Source organism: Pholis gunnellus, assembly GCF_910591455.1.
Source record: "Pholis gunnellus genome assembly, chromosome: 2".
NCBI lineage: Eukaryota > Metazoa > Chordata > Actinopteri > Perciformes > Pholidae > Pholis > Pholis gunnellus.
This window is the reverse complement of record NC_136536.1, coordinates 963,127-982,859: the sequence shown is the minus strand read 5'-3', so window position 1 is coordinate 982,859 and position 19,733 is coordinate 963,127. Positions and strand designations below refer to the sequence as shown.

Here is a 19,733-nt window from a genome sequence, read left to right as displayed (position 1 = left end):
CCTTTAACAGGAGAACAGGAACAACTCCCCAAGAACCTTTAACGGGAGAACAGGAACAACTCCCCAAGAACCTTTAACAGGAGAACAGGAACAACTCCCCAAGAACCTTCAACGGGAGAACAGGAACAACTCCCCAAGAACCTTTAACGGGAGAACAGGAACAACTCCCCAATAACCTTTAACGGGAGAACAGGAACAACTCCCCAATAACCTTTAACAGGAGAACAGGAACAACTCCCCAAGAACCTTTAACGGGAGAACAGGAACAACTCCCCAAGAACCTTTAACAGGAGAACAGGAACAACTCCCCAAGAACCTTCAACAGGAGAACAGGAACAACTCCCCAAGAACCTTCAACAGGAGAACAGGAACAACTCCCCAAGAACCTTTAACATGAGAACAGGAACAACTCCCCAATAACCTTTAACAGGAGAACAGGAACAACTCCCCAAGAACCTTTAACGGGAGAACAGGAACAACTCCCCAAGAACCTTCAACAGGAGAACAGAGGGAGAGAGCTCAGAGTGATAGACGAGACAATGACAGAAGGATCTCAGGGGAAACTTATTGTTTAGTATGTCGAAAAAATTCATAGTACAGTATTTAAAAAATATCATGGTATGGTGAGTGGAAACCAGTAGAAAGGCATGTTAAGTCATGAAATGTCACAGTATATTATTTTAAGTACGCTCAGATATTCATTGTATAGTAAAACGCTGTCACATTGATAATATGTCATAAAACGTCACTGTTGTATTTCATCACCCCCGGCTTTGGTCTGCTTCCACCAACCACTCAAGTTGTAGTTTACTTCCATGTTTGTTCAAAATATCATCACTTCATCGTCACACCTCATCACATTAGTGTGGAATTGTCATGAGTTATGACAAAAGCATGTTGTGTGAGGTCACAGTGACCTTTGACCACCAAAATCTAATTAGTTCATCGTTGAGTCTGAATGGACCTAAAGTCTCCGTCACAGTGAAGTATATTTAATCACCAGTTCATTCCAATCTTTGAGTGTTAAACCACAACAAAACCACACTGCAGAGAAGATGCACTTTGTTCTTCAGTAAACATTTTATTTGTATGCAGATGTCTTCATGACACCGTCCTCCCACTCAGTGAACCCGTCTGTTGTTACTGAAGAGATAAAGTAGATTTATAATCCAGTGTCCGTACTGAGCTAGTTAGTGTTAACAAACAGAAGCCGCTCTCTCCATAAATACATCACTATTAAACCATAATAATACATATCACTTTAAAACCACAATATCCCCAGATTTACAATTAAAAAAAAACTTAACTGGGTTCAACTCACTTTAAATGTGAAACATCACTGAACTAGATCATTCTGTCATCGGCAAACAAACGCTGCAGTCTCGCTTTACGTTTCATTAAAATGACGAAATTTGAGTTTTTCTCATTTCTCTGTGACACTGAACAGTCGGCCCTCCAACAGGACGTCTGGGATCCTTCAACTCTATTTCTAGACATAAAAAGGTTTTTTCAGCCAGTTTTGGGGGTTTGGTGTATCTGGTGCTTCATTTGTAGTCTAAACTGTTTTGTAACGTGTTGGTGTTGTAAGAGTCAGTTGGGCCACTAGAGGCTGAAGTGCAACACTAACTATGATGTGAAGAGCACTCAAATAATATCAAACTCTCCTGGAAGTGAACATGAATGACTGTAGTCCTGTTTAGAGCATCAGCACCTCTAGTGGCCCAGATCAGTGTTACAACTAGAAACGTTCCACCTGTTCTGAGGTCATAAACGCAGAAAACTATTTAGACAGAGAGACTTTTTCTGTAACAATATTTCATGTTTGAGCTCAATATTTGTGCTGATTTTTGCTAATTTTCAGCACTTTTCTGAAATTGTTGCTTTATTTTAAATAGATTTTCTTGAACAGAGTGTCTATGTTGTACACGCTCAGGTCTTTAACATTTGAAATGAAATCAAAGGATGCGCTAAAGTTAGCTGACATGCTAACATGGTCTTTATACAGTAATGGTGGTCACTCTATCCATCAATGACTGCAGATCTCACTCGCTCACATCCACACATTAAAAAGTAAAAGCTAACAGAAAATGTGTTTTTAGTGAGAAACATATGAGTTGTATGTTTAAAGTAAATGCTAGTGTTGTTCTTGATGACGTTCTCTGTGTTCTCCACAGAGCTGCATCTCGTCTGGAACAGTCTAAAGATCGTCCGTCTCTCTCTATGTTTTGTACATCTGGTGGTTTCCTCCCGCGGCGCTCGGAGGCAGCGCGGCACTCGCTCCCGCCTGGACGTCAACGAATCCCATCCTCTGCCTCCTCTTCCTCTGCTCGGTCATCTACAGCAACACAGGAAGTACAGTGAACATCCTCACCAGAGAGACATCACAGTGATGTCTCATTATTAATAAGAAATATAACATGTTTGTTTGTAAACAGACTAACGGAGCCACAAGTGTCCGTGAGGGAGGTCACATGTCAGGAAAGGTGGGAGGGGCTTGTTTACATGGGATAAGATGTTCACACCGGCCCAACACGTGCGTGTGTGTGTGTGTGTGTTAATACCTGCTCTTTCAGCTCAGTCAGCTGAGTCGTCAGCGTCATCACCACCTTCATCGTCACCGCCAGTTTGTCCTGTAACATCCTCATCTCGTTCTGCTCCCCGTCTCCGTCTGTTACCACCAGAGACATCGCCTGCATCCGCGGAAACCAGTCCAGGTTGTTGTTCTGAAACAAGAAGAAGAAGAAGAGTCCGTGTTTAGAGCCCCGGATCACATGCTTTGTCTCCAGCGTTTCTATTGGACGGCAGCTGCTTTACTTTGATCATGTGAGCCACGTAGCTCTCCGGTCCTGTGTAGTCCGTCTTGTTCTTCTCGCGCACCAGAACGATGAAGTAAAGGTAGTTCCAGATGTTGTGCTCCAGCTTGATGTGCTCCTCGAACGACACCGTCTTGTTGTCGAACTTGTCTCTCTCCAGACCTGCAGCACAAAAACTCACGCTCACATTTCTGCAGGAAAATCTGCAAAATGAGTATCAACGATCCGAACACGTGACTCTTTGCTTCCACCAGTGGTGGGCCGGGCCTTCAAGGCCTTCTCTGCTCACAAAGTTAGAGCTATTTTATAATTTAATAATTTTCAACAAATACACTACATGTATTATCATTTTTTTCATTATCATTATCTTATGTTCTCATTGCACAGCTCCTGTCTTCCTCTGATGCTCTGCTCTCCAATCAGATTCAGCCCCTATGTCTCTATGTCTCTATGTCTCTATGTCCCTATGTCTCTATGTCCCTATGTCCTTATGTCTCTATGTCCCTATGTCTCTATGTCCCTATGTCTCTATGTCCCTATGCCCCTATGTCCCTATGCCCCTATGTCTCTATGTCCCTATGTCTCTATGTCCCTATGCCCCTATGTCTCTATGTCCCTATGTCTCTATGTCCCTATGTCTCTATGTCCCTATGTCCCTATGCCCCTATGTCTCTATGTCTCTATGTCCCTATGTCTCTATGTCCCTATGTCTCTATGTCCCTATGTCTCTATGTCCCTTTTCCTCTATGTCCCTATGCCTCTATGTCCCTATGTCTCTATGTCCCTATGTCTCTATGTCCCTATGTCTCTATGCCTCTATGTCCCTATGTCTCTATGTCCCTATGCCTCTATGTCCCTATGTCTCTATGTCCCTATGTCTCTATGTCTCTATGTCAGGAGAGAGGCCTGAGGTCCTCCAGGTAGACTTTGCAGTTTAAGTGAATGGGGACAATATTGTTGATTGTCATAGTCTTCAACCAATCAGATCTTTTGTTAGTGTTGCTGGATTGATTTGTTGCTTTGTCATATAAATGACTGGTTGGTGTGAGTTTGTTCTTGTTCTTGTGTTAATTACATTGATTCTGACTTGTTCGTTAATGACGAAGCATCCCGTCATCGCGGGGTTTGCCGCGGTTGTTTTGCCGTTAAGCTAGTTTAGCGTAGCCTCAGCTGTTTTTCGTTGTATTTTTTTTTGTTCCGGGTTCACAGGTCACAAAGCCCGTTGTCTGTTACGTAAGCAAAGTCCACCGAAAACATTATATTTCCCACAATTTATGCTTCTACATTTTCCAAACGCACTAGTATTATTCAAACGTATTGTTCGGTTTGTAAGCCTCGTACTGAACGGTTTAATACCAATACGTGTATTGTTACAGCCCTATAAACAAATAATAACCGTAGCTGTGGCTCATAATGAGGTTATTCAACTGTAGCAGGGCAGCACAGAAGGCCCAGGTATACGATGCACGGCCCGCCACCGGTTCCCACCCACCGCAGATGAAACACGTCGTCTTCAGGACTTCTTCTTTCTTCTGCTTCTCGCTCCTCAGGTCGGCAAACGTGTCGATGATGACGCCGAAGATCAGGTTGAGGACGATGATGATGACGATGAAGTAGAACAGCAGGTCGTAAACCACACGGGCCGCAAACAAGGGCTCCTACACACACACACACACACACACACACACACACACACACATGTATTTAAAGGTACAGTGTGTGTGATCTGGCAAAGCGATATTATAATTTTAAGACCATTTTATGGCACTGATACAATAATAATATCATAATGCGAATAAACCAAAGCGCTGTAGCGGTGAAGGAATATACATTACATGTACGTTTCTAGATTATTAGCTGACGTCATTTTAATGTTATATATTAACCGTTAAAGTATTGAGTAGCAAAGTGAAGTACTGTATTTGAATATAAGTACTGTGTAGACGGATGGATACTGTGTGTGTGCTCAGGTAGAGAAAATAAAAGTGTTCTTTACGTTCTTGGACGGTTTTCGTAGAACGTCTCCGACTCCTCCTCCGTTCCTCAGGCCGTGGTTCAGCACGGTGACGATGCACATCAGCAGAGTGTCGCACGCTCGCTCCGAGCTCAGCTCGTCTGAAAGAGTACAGCACATTAGATTACATTACAGTACATTAGATTACAGTACGTTACAGTACATTAGATTACATTAGATTACAGTACGTTACAGTACATTACAGTACATTAGATTACAGTACGTTACAGTACATTACAGTACATTAGATTACAGTACGTTACAGTACATTACAGTACATTAGATTACAGTACGTTACAGTACGTTAGATTACATTACATTACAGTACATTAGATTATAGTACGTTACAGTACGTTACAGTACGTTAGATTACATTACATTACAGTACATTACATTAAATTACATTACAGTACATTAGATTATATTACATTACATTACATTACAGTACATTACAGTACATTAGAGTACATTACAGTACATTAGATTACATTATAGTACATTAGATTACAGTACTTTACAGTACGTTAGATTACATTACATTACAGTACGTTACACTATAGTACATTACAGTACACTACAGTACATTAGATAGGTACTTTATTATCACACAAACACAAGTCGTCACTGTCGGGGTGGTGACGTCACTAACGCGGTGATGACGTCACCGCGTTTTAATGAAACACCTGAACGTCTGCTTTTTTTAAAGGGGACTCTCACCTTCGTCCTCGGGGACGCTGACGGCGTCCGTCTCCGCGGTGCAGCTCACTCCGTCTGCAGAACACGACTTTATGAAATCCTGAGAGGCTTCACTCTGCTGAGGAGCTGAGCAACACACACACACACACACGTTACATTACATTAGAGCATCTTTAGACTCCAATGAACCAAAATGTGTTTATTCACAACTTTTTATATCACTAACAAGTAAACTTTGATTTGACTAAATATGTAATAAAATCACTTGATTTGTTTCTTTTTGACTGTTTTTACTGATTGTTTATTTCCCACAGACCTAAAGACTGAACTGTGTTCTGATGAACTGAAGAAATATTACAATTATTAATTATGAAAGTTTAGACAAACGACCTGCAGACACGATGCCAGATGTAAAAGAAAAAGGGATGTTTTGATGTAAATTGGTGAAATATTGAAATACCTGCAGCGATCTGCGCCAGCGGGTCGACCTCCATGATGAAGTCCTCCTTCAGGCAGAGGAAGCCCACGATGGAGAACAGGTACACGAGGATCAGAGCGAGCAGCGCCGTCAGCAGGATGGAGCGACCGTTACGGGTCACGCTCTTTATCACGTTAAACAGGGTCTCCTCCCGGTAGATCAGGTCAAACAGCTGAGGGAGAGAGGGAGAGACGGGTGAGACAGAGAGGGAGACGGGTGAGAAAGAGAGAGAGAGAGGGGTGAGACAGAGAGAGAGAGAGGGGTGAGACAGAGAGGGAGAGAGGGGTGAGACAGAGAGAGAGACGGGTGACACAGAGAGGGAGACGGGTGAGAATGAGAGAGAGATGGGTGAGACAGAGAGGGAGACGGGTGAGACGGGTGAGGGACGGGTGAGACGGGTGAGGGACGGGTGAGACGGGTGAGGTTTACCAGGATGCTGTAGAAGAGCTCGTGGACAAACAGTCCCAGCGTGGAGGTGAGGACGTAGGCCAGGTGGTACAGGAACTCCACGTCCATCACCATGGCTTTGTATCCCATAATAAACGTCCCGTTGTTTCCCACAAAGCTCACCACAAACACCACCTTATTGATCAGCTGGAGACAAGAGGACGCAGCGTTTAACAGACAAGAGAAGAAGAGAAGCAGCAATATCTGACCATAATAAATAAGAGCTGTAAACTTTGAGAACTTTTATTTTTAATAAATTATTATAATAATATAAAATGGCTTGAAGTGCAAATTATAGTCTGAATTATAAACTAACTCTGATGGAAAACTACGACCGCATAAAACCCACCTCAGGTACATGTACTTTAGACTGAACTACACCTCAGAGGTACATGTTGTACTCTTTACTGTACTACGTCTCAGAGGTACATATTACTCCCCACCAGTATGAGTGGGCCTCGTCGTCCCAGGTGCTTGATGGGTAATGTAGTGCGACTCACGTTGAGTGATCCCAGCAGGATGAGCGTGTTTCCGATGCCGAAGTGGTAGATGGATCGGAGGATCAGAGCGATGGTGAGAGGCTGCAGGCCACGCTGAGAGAACATGCCCAACACCGAGAGACCCATCAGGATCCAGAACAACATCAGCAACAGGGAGTCATCGATCGCTCCCACTGGGGGGAGGAGGGGGGGAGGGGGGGGAGACACAGTTACTATGAGCAGTGATGGTCCAGACTGTACTGCATTTAATACCAACAGTGGTAGTAGAACTTTTAATGAAGTCAACCGTTAAAATAAAAATGTCTACATTATTATTTCTTATTAAAAATGAGCTAATATCAGGACATAATTATAATTTTAATTTAAATGTAAAAGTTTACTTTGCAAAAAGAAATGTTTGTGCCAACCCTGACAGAAGTAGCAGTACTTTCAGTACCAGTAGTACTAATAGTATTTTATAGCAGTACCTTGTCCTGAATCGTAGGGGTAGAAGAAAGCGATGATGAGGTTGATGAAGACGGCGAGGTTGAAGGAGATGGTTCCCCACAGAGACATCCTCCTGGAGAACCAGTACAACACCGGCATACCTGCAACACACACACGCACACACACACACGCACACGCACACACACACACGCACACACACACACACACACACACTGTAAAGTCAGATGATAGTGAATCCAGCTTTAAACGTTCATTTTAGGGACACATCAGTTATGTTTACTGGTCATTTAAAAAAAATTCACCTTTTAAAAAAAACTCCAAACATAAAGGTGTGTGTCTGTGTGTGTGTGTGTGTGTGTACTCACTCCTCAGCTTCTTCTGCCACTCCATCTCTCCGTGCAGGAAGGAGGTCTGTTCGAAGAAGTGCGTGACTTTGGACCCCTGCTCGTCCTGCTCCGTGGTGTTGAACACTCTGGTCTTCGACTCCTCGGTCAGGAACTCACAGATGGGATGAACAGGAAACACGATCTGCTCCATGCTGCGGTCGTCACGCACGATCTGGAGATGGACAGATGTTACATCATAACAGCTGGATCATACAGAGCCAGTACCTGTTACTACCTATTACCACCTATTACCACCTATTACCACCTATTACCACCTATAACTACCTATTACTACCTATTACCACCTATTACCACCTATTACCACCTATTGCTACCTATTACTACCTATTACTACCTATTACTATTACCACCTATTACTACCTATTACCACCTATTACTACCTATTACCACCTATTACCACCTATTGCCACCTATTGCCACCTATTGCTACCTATTACTACCTATTACCAACTATTACTAACTATTACCACCTATTACTACCTATTACCACCTATTACTACCTATTACCAACTATTACCACCTATTACCACCTATTACCACCTATTACTACCTATTACCACCTATTACCACCTATTACCACCTATTACCACCTATTACTACCTATTACCACCTATTACCACCTATTACCACCTATTACTACCTATTACCACCTATTACCACCTATTACCACCTATTACTACCTATTACCACCTATTACCACCTATTACTACCTATTACTACCTATTACCACCTATTACCACCTATTACCACCTATTACTACCTATTACAGCTTAGAGAAGCTAACAGTGGTAGTACTCCAGCGGTACAGTAATAGTATACCTTTTACAGTGTAAACTATTTGTTCGGCTTCTTAAAATAATTTTGCCCATAACTTCTTCTGCTTTTGAATTTTTTCTTAAATTGTATACATCTTTTTATTTATTTCCAACATTTAACAAATAAGTAAAAAAACAACAACAACAAAAATAGTAAACAATGTCTGAAAAGGAGTAGAAAGAAGTATAAACTCATATGATCCTACTCTTCTTCATAACTCAAACAATACACTTAATAAACTTAATAATAATCATATATACAACTCATAAAGAACAACACCAGTGATATTATGTTCAACCCAAATATCGACACAGTGTCATCGGATATAACTTATAAACTAACTCAAATTCATCCTACTCTTCAAATCTATAGCTTCTTCAATTGATTTCTATATTTGGACTTTGCTTGAGTTCTCCATTCAACTCGATGTATCAGATTGCACTATTTAGGAACAGCAAGCCTGTTTTGTAACTACAAGGACAATACAGTTGAATTGAAGAAGTATTAGCAGTAGTAGTAGTAGTACCTCTATCTGTGAAGTGAGCAGGTCGTAGTACTCCAGTGGGTCTTGTTCCACTACAGCAGCTGGAGCTGAGGACTTCAACATCTGGGACAGAGGACGGTTGTTCAGGTTGTTCAACTGAAGACAGAAAAACACAAACAGCATCATGATGTGATGATGATGATAGAGGGATGAATGAACGGGTGAATGGTTGGAGGGATGGAGGGATGAATGGATAGATGGGCAGATGGGTGTGTGGATAGATTGGCAGAATGATGGATGGATGGATAGATGAATGAATGAATAAATGAATGAGCAGAAGGATGGAAAGATGGATGGATGATGAATGGGTAGATGGATTTATTTCTGGACGAATGGGCAGATGTATGGATGGCAGACGGATGGATGATGGATGGATAGATAGATAGATAGATGCATTGATGGACGGACGAATGGATGAATGTAAGGATGGATGGATGAATGATTAGATGGATGGATGAATAGTTAAACAGGTGGGTGGATGGATGAAGAGTTTACCATGGAGGAGATTCCCTCCTCTCCCTCTTTACTGTTCTTTTGAGGTTTCAGGAGGTTCTGAAGGACCTTGTTGTGTCTGGCCAGCTGCAAACAAACAAACAAACAAACAAACAAACAGGAGTGAAAACGTATTCACAGAACTACAAACACTGAGAGGAGAGCAGGACCTCCTGTCGGCCAATAAGAGAGCACAGAAGAATCCAGGCAGCCAATGAGGAGTTTAGTCACCTGCTGAGCCAGGATGTAGATGTTGTGTCCCACCTCGCGGGGAGAAACCTCCCCGTCCTCACACTCACTGTCCTGTTGGTAGGCCTTCTTTATCACCTCCACCTGCACACACACACACACACACACACACACACACACAGGTACATTACATCTGAACACACATCACCAACAACCGCTTTAATTCAAATCTGTTGGAGAGGATCTGACCAGCTCTCGAGGTCGGAGGTTGAACAGGATCCTCTCTGCGTTCTCGCTGTCATGACGACTCTCCATCAGAGCCAACAGCAGCTTGGAAGCGTTGTCCTGGCAACCGGGAAGAAGAAACAGCAAATCAAACAACAGGCTGACAAAAGAACAAACACCGTAAACACTCGCTTATGACGTTTGACCCGAAGACAATATATAAGAAGTGGACATAGTCATCGTGATGTCACCCATTCATTTGTGGACTGCGGACCATCTTGTTTTGTTGCAACCAGTGAACAGGAAGTGACCATATCTGGACTGAGGAGTGACGTAGAGACGCCGTATACGTCTCTGGTAGAGACCTGTCAATCACTGTGTAGCCCCGCCCCTAAAGCATCCCCTGCTTTATGGTCTGTTTGACTCTAAATGGACCATCATTTACTAAATGAACATCATGCTGTATTGAAGAAGACTTGAAACTAGAGATTGAGACCATAAACTCATGTTTACAATGTTTACTGAGGTAATAAATCCAGAGAGAAGTAGAGTCATTTTCTCATAGACTTCTATACAACCAGAGGAGTCGCCCCCTGGTGGACATTAGAGAGAATGCAGCTTTAACACGTGAAGCTTTGACTTCACTCGGTATGACCTCACGGATTCATCTGATCATTCGCTACCTTAGGCACCCAACCCTGTATGTGCACGTGGACCAGCGTACCTTCAGCTGGAGCACCATCTCCATCCGATATCGACACAGAGGACTGATGTCATTCAGGATCAACGCTGTGATGATGTCGATGCCGTTGGACTCGTGGGTCACGATGCACGTCTGCAACACACACACAAAGAGATTGAGCGTCCATGTTCGTGATGAGTCTCCCTCTGCCTCTATAATGATGAACCAGGTCTACCTGGTTCTCCTGGCAGGGGCCCTGGCAGTACTCAGTGAGGGTCTCCAGGGTCTGAGTGATCAGGTGGACGTTTGATTCGTTGATGTAGAGACCCAGCAGGCCCAGGCCTCCGGTGGTGCTCCCACACATGATGTCCAGGAACTGAAGAGTCTCACACACCAGGTTGTAGTTGGCCTTATTGTTCTGGCAACGCAGGAAGTTCTGGAAACACGCAAAGTCAAAAAGGCTGCGTGTTATTCTTCTAAACTGACTCTGACTTTATCTGCTCTTTGTGTCAAAACGTTTCCAGTCTTTCCTCGTCTCTATGCTAAGCTAAGCTAACCGTGTCCTGACTCCAGCCCCACACTGAACACACATGAGACCGGTATCCTTCTGATTCACCGATCCCTCGTGAAGCCCGGCTCAGAATTGGTTAATTTGTTCACCTGTAGGTCGTGGTTGTGGTTCTCACAGAGCAGCTGGAGGAACCTCAGGATCGGCTTCATGATGGTCACAGCTGGTCCCATCTCCATCTCCACCTCCCTCTCCTCCGCTACCGGCTGGACTGGTATGGCGGAGGCGCCCGTCACCGGGGCGATGGACGGGCCCTGGACCAACAACGGGTGACTTCCTGTCCCAGGAAGTACTAATGCTGCAGAGCCACCTGTTCAAAGTAGTTACAAAATGTACTTACAAATAATATCTCACTTTTTAAAACTGAGGTTAACTTGTGCTTTAACACATCGTTCAGAGTAAAACTCAGAATCACAGGAGACAATAGAAAGACTCTGAAGGAAAGAAGAACCCAACAACCCGGCAATGAAACTAAAAACAGCCTCACTGGTCTCCAGATCCTTCTCGTTGGCCTTGTGCGTCATCTCTCCGACATTAACAGAAACGGTAGCTTTGATGTCCGTCTGAGCTTCCTTCATCCGGTCGTGAAGAACCTTGAAGAACTTCTCTGACTTGTTGTCTCCCATCATCAGTTTGTAGAAGGAGTTCTGCAGGAGAAGGTTGAAACACCGGGTTCATCGCAGAGCTTCAACTTCTATCTGAGAGTGTTCGCGTTAAACGTTTCCCTGCGCTTGTGGCCCACCTGTATCTCCGTGTTTCCTCCCTCCAGCAGACAGATGGCCAGCTGGATGCACTCCTGGAAGATCTTGTCGTTCTTGGAGCTCATGACCAGATCGGTGAACAGTTTGGTTCCTCCTTCTCTGTCCAGACGACACTGAACTGCAGCCACCGCCGCCCAGTCGCGCTCCTGCTCCACGCCTGACTCACAGATAATAAATCAAATGTGTTTTCAGCTGAAGATGTGAAGGCGAGCTGTTACATAGAGCTCATCATTCTGTTCTATTTCTCTCCATAACAACTTCTTTCAGACTCATTTCACTGCTTTCTCTGTTTACGTCTGTAGATGTCTCCTTAATCACCAGAAGTTACCGTTACATAATGCCTCATTTACATATTTACATAATGCCTCATTTACATATTTACATAATGCTTCATTTACATATTTACACATCACAACGTATTTACTTTCTCAGGAGGAACACAGATCCTATTATTACATTCTGAATCAATTAGACAGCGTCTTGGTTGAATCGCCGGGGACTATTTGTGTTCATTCGTGTGAATCGCGCTGGACGCGCCGGAGAGGGGGCGTGGCTTATCGGCCTGAAAGCCGTTCAACTGTCCGCCATCAACTGTGGAAAAATCACCTCTATTTGTGAAGGTGACAGAGCGTGAGAGTGAGAGGCAGCGTACCTGCAGCTCCCAGGTCAGCCAGGTCGTTCTTCAGGTTGTTCTTCTTGTTTGGAAACAAGTAGTTCTGCAGTAAAACCTTCCGCAGTAAAATTCCCTGAAACAACACAACAGCAGGTCACTTCACCCTCCACCATGTCACAGCTGATGATGTCACATCTTATGGTTATGAATTATTAAAACACTTTTGTTTGATATTAATGAGACAATTGGGCAAATTCCCTTTTCATATGAATACTAGAGATTTAATACATCTCCACATGGTGTCTCTGAGCAGGATGGTGTTTGTAGTTCTCTTCTTTAGAATGAGGATCTGACCTTTTCATCAAAGTCCAGAGTCCTGATCAGCATCTCCTGCAGAGTTCTCAGAACTTTGATGCATAACTTCTCCTCCGCGCTCATCAACGCTTTGGTGTGCTGGATCAGCCTGCAAACAGAAACAGATGTTGTCCGTGTGTCCGTGTGTCAGTGCTGCAGTAGACGCTGGACTCTGAGGAACCTGGACCTACTTGGAGATGAATCCTCCGGACTCGCAGCGCTGTCGGGCATCGGTTCCCTCCAGAAACAGCAGCTCCGGCTGGTGGAGGACGTCCACCAACACCGACAGCTCAGCGTTCACCAGCGGCTTCAGACGCTCCTCCAGAGTGTTGATGATGTCCTGAGGACACACACACACACACACACACACCACACACACCACACACACACACACACACACACACACACACACACACACACACACACACACACACACACACACACACACACACACACACACACACACACACACACACACACACACACAATGATGTTCACGGTGCCTCTAAATAACGGATCCAGAGGTCTGGACCTGACAGGACCTCAGATTCCTGACATATTTGGGCAAACTTTGATTTGTCTAATATTTAAATATTATTATTATTATTACTGACAATATGTTTTTACAAGATATGAAATATAATAACAATATCAATACTTTACAAACAACATATAAATAAATATTACAACTCTAATGTATCAGCAAGTGATTACCTTTAATCGCTTTAACAGCTTGTTGAAGTCGTTTCTATGATAAAGTCTTTTATCAGATTTCTTTTGAATTCATTTCGTTCTAGTTTTGTTATGTAATCTGTTTGATGTAAAGTGTCTTTAACCTCAATGAGGATTTCCTGGTTGAATATATTGAATAAAACAATAGAATAGGGCAGAGTTGCATATTTTCTTCTTGACTCATTCTAAACTTCTTATCCGTCGTATTCAGGCTGGAACGTTCCGGAGCAGAACTTCTATCGGTTGTGTACGTGTGGGACGTTCTAGTCTTCAGGCTCGTGTACCTGCAGTTTCTCGATGATGTTCTTGTAGTCCCACGGGTTGCTGGGAGCGATGGGTCTGGAGGAGCGGGAGGAGGATTTGTAGTTGGGGTTGGAGCGGGACAGAGAGTTGAGAGCAGAACTGGACAACATGGTGCTGATCTGAGCCTCCAGGTCCAGAGGAAGAGAGATGGAGCGACTCTTAGCTGAAGGAGGACAATAACAGAACGACAGGTCGTTGGAACAGAGAGAAGAATCTGTTTCTGTGAGGTGGAACGAGAAATAATCACATCTATGTGGGAGGAAGAAGTATTCAGATCTTCTACTGAAGTAAAAGTAGAAATACGTAAACACTCAGGTTTGGCAGCTCAGATTTGTACGTATGTGCGTTACTTGGAGCCAGAGCAGCGTGTTACCGGTCATAGCGAGGGTCTTGATGCAGGTCTCCACTTGTCCTCGATGCTGCTGCTGCAGCCAGGGACAGTCCAGCAGCCGGACAGACGACTGAAGCAGGTGAGTCATGATGGTGTGATGAGTCTGACAGAAAGAGAGAGAAACAGAAATCTAAACCAGCCACACTTATTCACGAGTAAACAAAGGTCTTTGCAGCTTTTAAGGGTTTGACCACAACTGACCGCCACAGATTCAGTCTCTACTTTACTCCCAAAGTGACATTTCTATTTAACGTCCCAATGAAGCAGCTCCCATTTCAAAGTGATGGAATATGATTTGTTCTATATAAATATATAAATACAATATACCATATTTACTTCTTCTGCATGTTTGGGTAAAAGTGAATTAAATATTTTCCTAAAAAGAGGTTGAATTCAACTTTATTAAAGACGAGGTGGTAAAGAGTGTTCATGGTAGAGTTGCAAAATGTATCAGAGTTGGTACATCAATGATTGTGGAAAGTACCAATGTCATCTCTTTTTGCTACATTCATAAACAAATGTGTGAATGCTGGAAATAATATTCATGTTAGTTTGAAGAACCTGAAACCCGACCTGATGTTAGTGTGATATCTGATGGTGCATCGAGGTCCTCACCTGCAGAGACGTGCTGTTTTCAGAGAAAGGGGAGCTGAAGAAAGCGATGATGGTGTCAAAGACCACGTTGATGATGTATTTCTCCAGGATGGGATCAGAGAGACGTTTCTCTCGTTTATTACAAACCTGAAAGGGAACACAAGAAATCAGAGAAACACATTAACAGCTGCGTGTAGGCCAACAGCACTGGTGCATTCAGGGTTCCCACATAATCTAAAAAAACAGCAAAGGTGAACTCTCCAGGCCTCCTCCAGTGGAGAAAACGTGATGAAGGGCCCTCTACGATGCCCTTCAGTGGAGAAAACGTAATGAAGGGCCCTCTACGATGCCCTTCAGTGGAGAAAACGTAATGAAGGGCCCTCTACGAGGCCCTTCAGTGGAGAAAATGTGATGAAGGGCCCTCTACGATGCCCTTCAGTGGAGAAAACGTAATGAAGGGCCCTCTACGATGCCCTTCAGTGGAGAAAACATGATGAAGGGCCCTCTACGATGCCCTTCAGTGGAGAAAACGTGATGAAGGGCCCTCTACGAGGCCCTTCAGTGGAGAAAACGTAATGAAGGGCCCTCTACGATGCCCTTCAGTGGAGAAAACGTAATGAAGGGCCCTCTACGATGCCCTTCAGTGGAGAAAACGTGATGAAGGGCCCTCTACGATGCCCTTCAGTGGAGAAAACGTGATGAAGGGCCCTCTACGAGGCCCTTCAGTGGAGAAAACGTAATGAAGGGCCCTCTACGATGCCCTTCAGTGGAGAAAACGTGATGAAGGGCCCTCTACGATGCCCTTCAGTGGAGAAAACGTGATGAAGGGCCCTCTACGATGCCCTTCAGTGGAGAAAACGTGATGAAGGGCCCTCTACGAGGCCCTTCAGTGGAGAAAACGTGATGAAGGGCCCTCTACGATGCCCTTCAGTGGAGAAAACGTAATGAAGGGCCCTCTACGATGCCCTTCAGTGGAGAAAACGTGATGAAGGGCCCTCTACGATGCCCTTCAGTGGAGAAAACGTGATGAAGGGCCCTCTACGAGGCCCTTCAGTGGAGAAAACGTAATGAAGGGCCCTCTACGATGCCCTTCAGTGGAGAAAACGTGATGAAGGGCCCTCTACGATGCCCTTCAGTGGAGAAAACGTGATGAAGGGCCCTCTACGATGCCCTTCAGTGGAGAAAACGTGATGAAGGGCCCTCTACGATGCCCTTCAGTGGAGAAAACGTGATGAAGGGCCCTCTACGATGCCCTTCAGTGGAGAAAACGTGATGAAGGGCCCTCTACGAGGCCCTTCAGTGGAGAAAACGTAATGAAGGGCCCTCTACGATGCCCTTCAGTGGAGAAAACGTGATGAAGGGCCCTCTACGAGGCCCTTCAGTGGAGAAAACGTAATGAAGGGCCCTCTACGATGCCCTTCAGTGGAGAAAACGTAATGAAGGGCCCTCTACGATGCCCTTCAGTGGAGAAAACGTGATGAAGGGCCCTCTACGATGCCCTTCAGTGGAGAAAACGTGATGAAGGGCCCTCTACGAGGCCCTTCAGTGGAGAAAACGTAATGAAGGGCCCTCTACGATGCCCTTCAGTGGAGAAAACGTGATGAAGGGCCCTCTACGATGCCCTTCAGTGGAGAAAACGTGATGAAGGGCCCTCTACGATGCCCTTCAGTGGAGAAAACGTGTTGAAGGGCCCTCTACGAGGCCCTTCAGTGGAGAAAACGTGATGAAGGGCCCTCTACGATGCCCTTCAGTGGAGAAAACGTGATGAAGGGCCCTCTACGATGCCCTTCAGTGGAGAAAACGTGATGAAGGGCCCTCTACGATGCCCTTCAGTGGAGAAAACGTGATGAAGGGCCCTCTACGAGGCCCTTCAGTGGAGAAAACGTAATGAAGGGCCCTCTACGATGCCCTTCAGTGGAGAAAACGTGATGAAGGGCCCTCTACGATGCCCTTCAGTGGAGAAAACGTGATGAAGGGCCCTCTACGATGCCCTTCAGTGGAGAAAACGTGATGAAGGGCCCTCTACGATGCCCTTCAGTGGAGAAAACGTGATGAAGGGCCCTCTACGATGCCCTTCAGTGGAGAAAACGTGATGAAGGGCCCTCTACGAGGCCCTTCAGTGGAGAAAACGTGATGAAGGGCCCTCTACGAGGCCCTTCAGTGGAGAAAACGTAATGAAGGGCCCTCTACGAGGCCCTTCCAGTGGAGTACTTTCTGCATGCTGGTGCCGTTCTTATATTTCTGCCCCTGCCCCTCACTTAGCCTGAGCCCACCACTGGCCAGTAATAACTGATTCAAATACGTGAGAAGTAACAGTATTACAGTATTTACTGAGTACCTTGTACTTGACAACATTTGGTTGCATTAATAATAGTCACCAGTACAGTGCTGTTACCCTGGCCATGTCCACTGTGAAGTCCTCAAACAGCTTCCAGATGTGATTCGATGTGTAGATTTCCTTCATCTCCACCTCTGTGTCCACGTAGCAGTGATTCACAAAGTTTACATAGGCCACCTTCACCTGGAGACAGAGAGACAGACAGGCAGACAGAGAGAGAGAGAGAGAGAGAGAGACGGGCGGCTTTTAGTTTAATCAAAGTGGTTTAAAACATAAATTGTGACTTTTTTGTCTATAACAGAAAAAGATAATTCTACTCCAGCAGCATATAAAGTCATTAAAATGAGCTCCACCTTCACCTTTAACATTCAGAATGCAGAGTGTTTGCTTTTAGACATTTTACTTCTTCTGAAGTAAAGACTCGAAGTACTTCGTCCACCACTGGTAGATAACACTGCAGCAGTGGCTGTATTTACATTAAACTCCTTTATGAAACAATAGGTGTACCAGTACCTCAGTGATGCAGTCCTCATGAGTCACCACTCTGACCACGTCCTCCAGAGGCAACAGCGACGTACATTTGATCTCCGTGTAGACGTTTTTGCCCTCAGCACAGGCTGCTAGGAGCTCCACCAGAGAGATGTGGTACCTGCAGAGAAGATGAAGAAACATCCAGAGTTAGGATTGTGTGAAAATGTACAAAATATGTACATTTACTTCAGTACTCTAATAAAACACATTTTGAGGTACTTGTACTTTAAATATTTCCACGGTCAACAACTTTCTACTTCTTCTCCACTACACTCAGAGGTAAATAATGTACTTTTTACAACCTTTGTACAGTGTAAGAGATATGTGGTTCTCACAGGACAGCGACGCCTCACACATGATGATGTTGATGATGCATTCATGTAGATTAAAGGAGTTACAATGCAACATAGACATCAATGCAGCAGGAATATTCATCCAGAAACATCAGGTATAAAAGTAAAACACTGGAACTACTCTAACAGCATGTAAATACTTGTTTAAACTCAGTACTTTTACTTGTAGTGGAGTATCTTCACAGTATGGTACTAGTACTTTTACTGTGGACTTCTTCCACCCCTGCTGGTCACTGATGGTTACCTGAGCGGGCTGCTCTCTCCGACGCCCTCCCTGCTCTCTGCCATCAGCTCCAGCATCACGTTGAAGGAGGCCTTGTCGTTGTAGAAGACGACTACGTCCTCGCCTGCGTTAGTTAACTACAGAGAGACAACAGCGTTACATCAGCTCACGAAACACACTGAAGCATCGTGTCGAGAGCGTCTGGTCCTCACCTCGGTCATGATCATGTCCTGACACTTCTTCACGTACTTGCCCTCGGCCTTGATGATGGTGTGGAGGAAGTTGAGGTACTGGACGTGGCGGCCGTGCGTGGCGAGGCAGTGGATGAAGTGCTGCAGGACGCTCTCTGAGATCTCGCTGCACAGCTGGTAGTTGTTACAGAAGATGTGCTGCACCGTCTCCGCCTCCAGCAGCTGCAGACGGAGGAGTTCAACGTGCAACAACTCATTTCACTTTTGGTCGATCGTGTGCATATTTACTCAGTTAATCAGTTTCGTGATTCAGTTTGTGAAATACCAAGAATCGAGCTCTGACCTCTTTGAGACGTTTACCAGCAGAGGATGGGAGTTCTGGCAATTATGTGCATGTTATTGATACGTGTTATTGTCTATAAGGTCATTATATCTGGTTTGTTTTGTTAAATTTACAATCATATAAAGCAGAAAAACCACCACATTTGATATTAAAACTGTTTTCATTTTCAATCCAGTGTCCCATGAACGGACTGATCCTCTGTTGATGGTCCAGAGGTCACGGTTCCAGGCTACAACGTACTCTGTGGACGTTCTACTGACTTTAACTTCAGTGTTCTACATGTTGGTGAGCGAGTCACACTCGTACCAAAGACTCTGTTCCTGCCGTAACTTGTAAACTGAACCCAAATAGTAACTGGTGAATCTTCTGCTAATTGACTGATCCGTTTTAAAGCAGCGTACCCCCGGGTTCAGGAAGAGGTTCAGGTTCTTGTGCAGCAGAGTCTGGTTCTCCTGGTTCCCCGTGCAGAACTTCTGTAGGAACAGATGAGTGTACCTGATGATCTCCTGCATCTTCACATCGTTCTGCAGACAAACAGAGAGGACGAAGGGGTTCATAGAAGAGGAGACGTTTGTGTTTTCACTTTGCTGAGCTATGCTGCTTTTAGGAAAATCCAACGAACCATCACAGGGTCAGGGGCCCAAAGGGTCAGGGGCCCAAAGGGTCAGGGGCCCAAAGGGTCAGGGGC

At 44.7% G+C, this 19,733-nt stretch overlaps 1 protein-coding gene across 2 annotated transcripts in view; it reads right to left on the bottom strand.

Moving 5' to 3' along the window:
* Positions 1–1,058: 1,058 nt before the first annotated feature.
* itpr3 (inositol 1,4,5-trisphosphate receptor, type 3) overlaps positions 1,059–19,733 on the bottom strand; it is a 66,596-nt gene continuing 47,921 nt past the window's right edge. For both annotated transcript variants that reach the window (XM_079171550.1, XM_079171551.1), the window contains 31 exons: positions 19,447–19,569; positions 18,724–18,924; positions 18,533–18,648; positions 17,918–18,053; positions 17,462–17,587; positions 15,088–15,213; positions 14,455–14,575; positions 14,063–14,244; positions 13,238–13,386; positions 13,047–13,155; positions 12,732–12,825; positions 12,061–12,236; positions 11,806–11,965; positions 11,411–11,628; positions 10,986–11,186; positions 10,793–10,903; positions 10,093–10,188; positions 9,886–9,987; positions 9,658–9,741; positions 9,145–9,258; positions 7,761–7,953; positions 7,416–7,535; positions 6,949–7,121; positions 6,431–6,595; positions 5,984–6,173; positions 5,545–5,649; positions 4,810–4,928; positions 4,306–4,471; positions 2,815–2,975; positions 2,562–2,723; positions 1,059–2,335 (listed from right to left, as the gene is read on the bottom strand). In XM_079171550.1, coding sequence (XP_079027676.1) covers positions 2,219–2,335; positions 2,562–2,723; positions 2,815–2,975; positions 4,306–4,471; positions 4,810–4,928; positions 5,545–5,649; positions 5,984–6,173; positions 6,431–6,595; positions 6,949–7,121; positions 7,416–7,535; positions 7,761–7,953; positions 9,145–9,258; positions 9,658–9,741; positions 9,886–9,987; positions 10,093–10,188; positions 10,793–10,903; positions 10,986–11,186; positions 11,411–11,628; positions 11,806–11,965; positions 12,061–12,236; positions 12,732–12,825; positions 13,047–13,155; positions 13,238–13,386; positions 14,063–14,244; positions 14,455–14,575; positions 15,088–15,213; positions 17,462–17,587; positions 17,918–18,053; positions 18,533–18,648; positions 18,724–18,924; positions 19,447–19,569 — 4,416 coding nt within the window. In that variant the 3' untranslated portion in view covers positions 1,059–2,218. The remainder of the gene's footprint in view (positions 2,336–2,561; positions 2,724–2,814; positions 2,976–4,305; positions 4,472–4,809; positions 4,929–5,544; positions 5,650–5,983; positions 6,174–6,430; positions 6,596–6,948; positions 7,122–7,415; positions 7,536–7,760; positions 7,954–9,144; positions 9,259–9,657; positions 9,742–9,885; positions 9,988–10,092; positions 10,189–10,792; positions 10,904–10,985; positions 11,187–11,410; positions 11,629–11,805; positions 11,966–12,060; positions 12,237–12,731; positions 12,826–13,046; positions 13,156–13,237; positions 13,387–14,062; positions 14,245–14,454; positions 14,576–15,087; positions 15,214–17,461; positions 17,588–17,917; positions 18,054–18,532; positions 18,649–18,723; positions 18,925–19,446; positions 19,570–19,733) is intronic.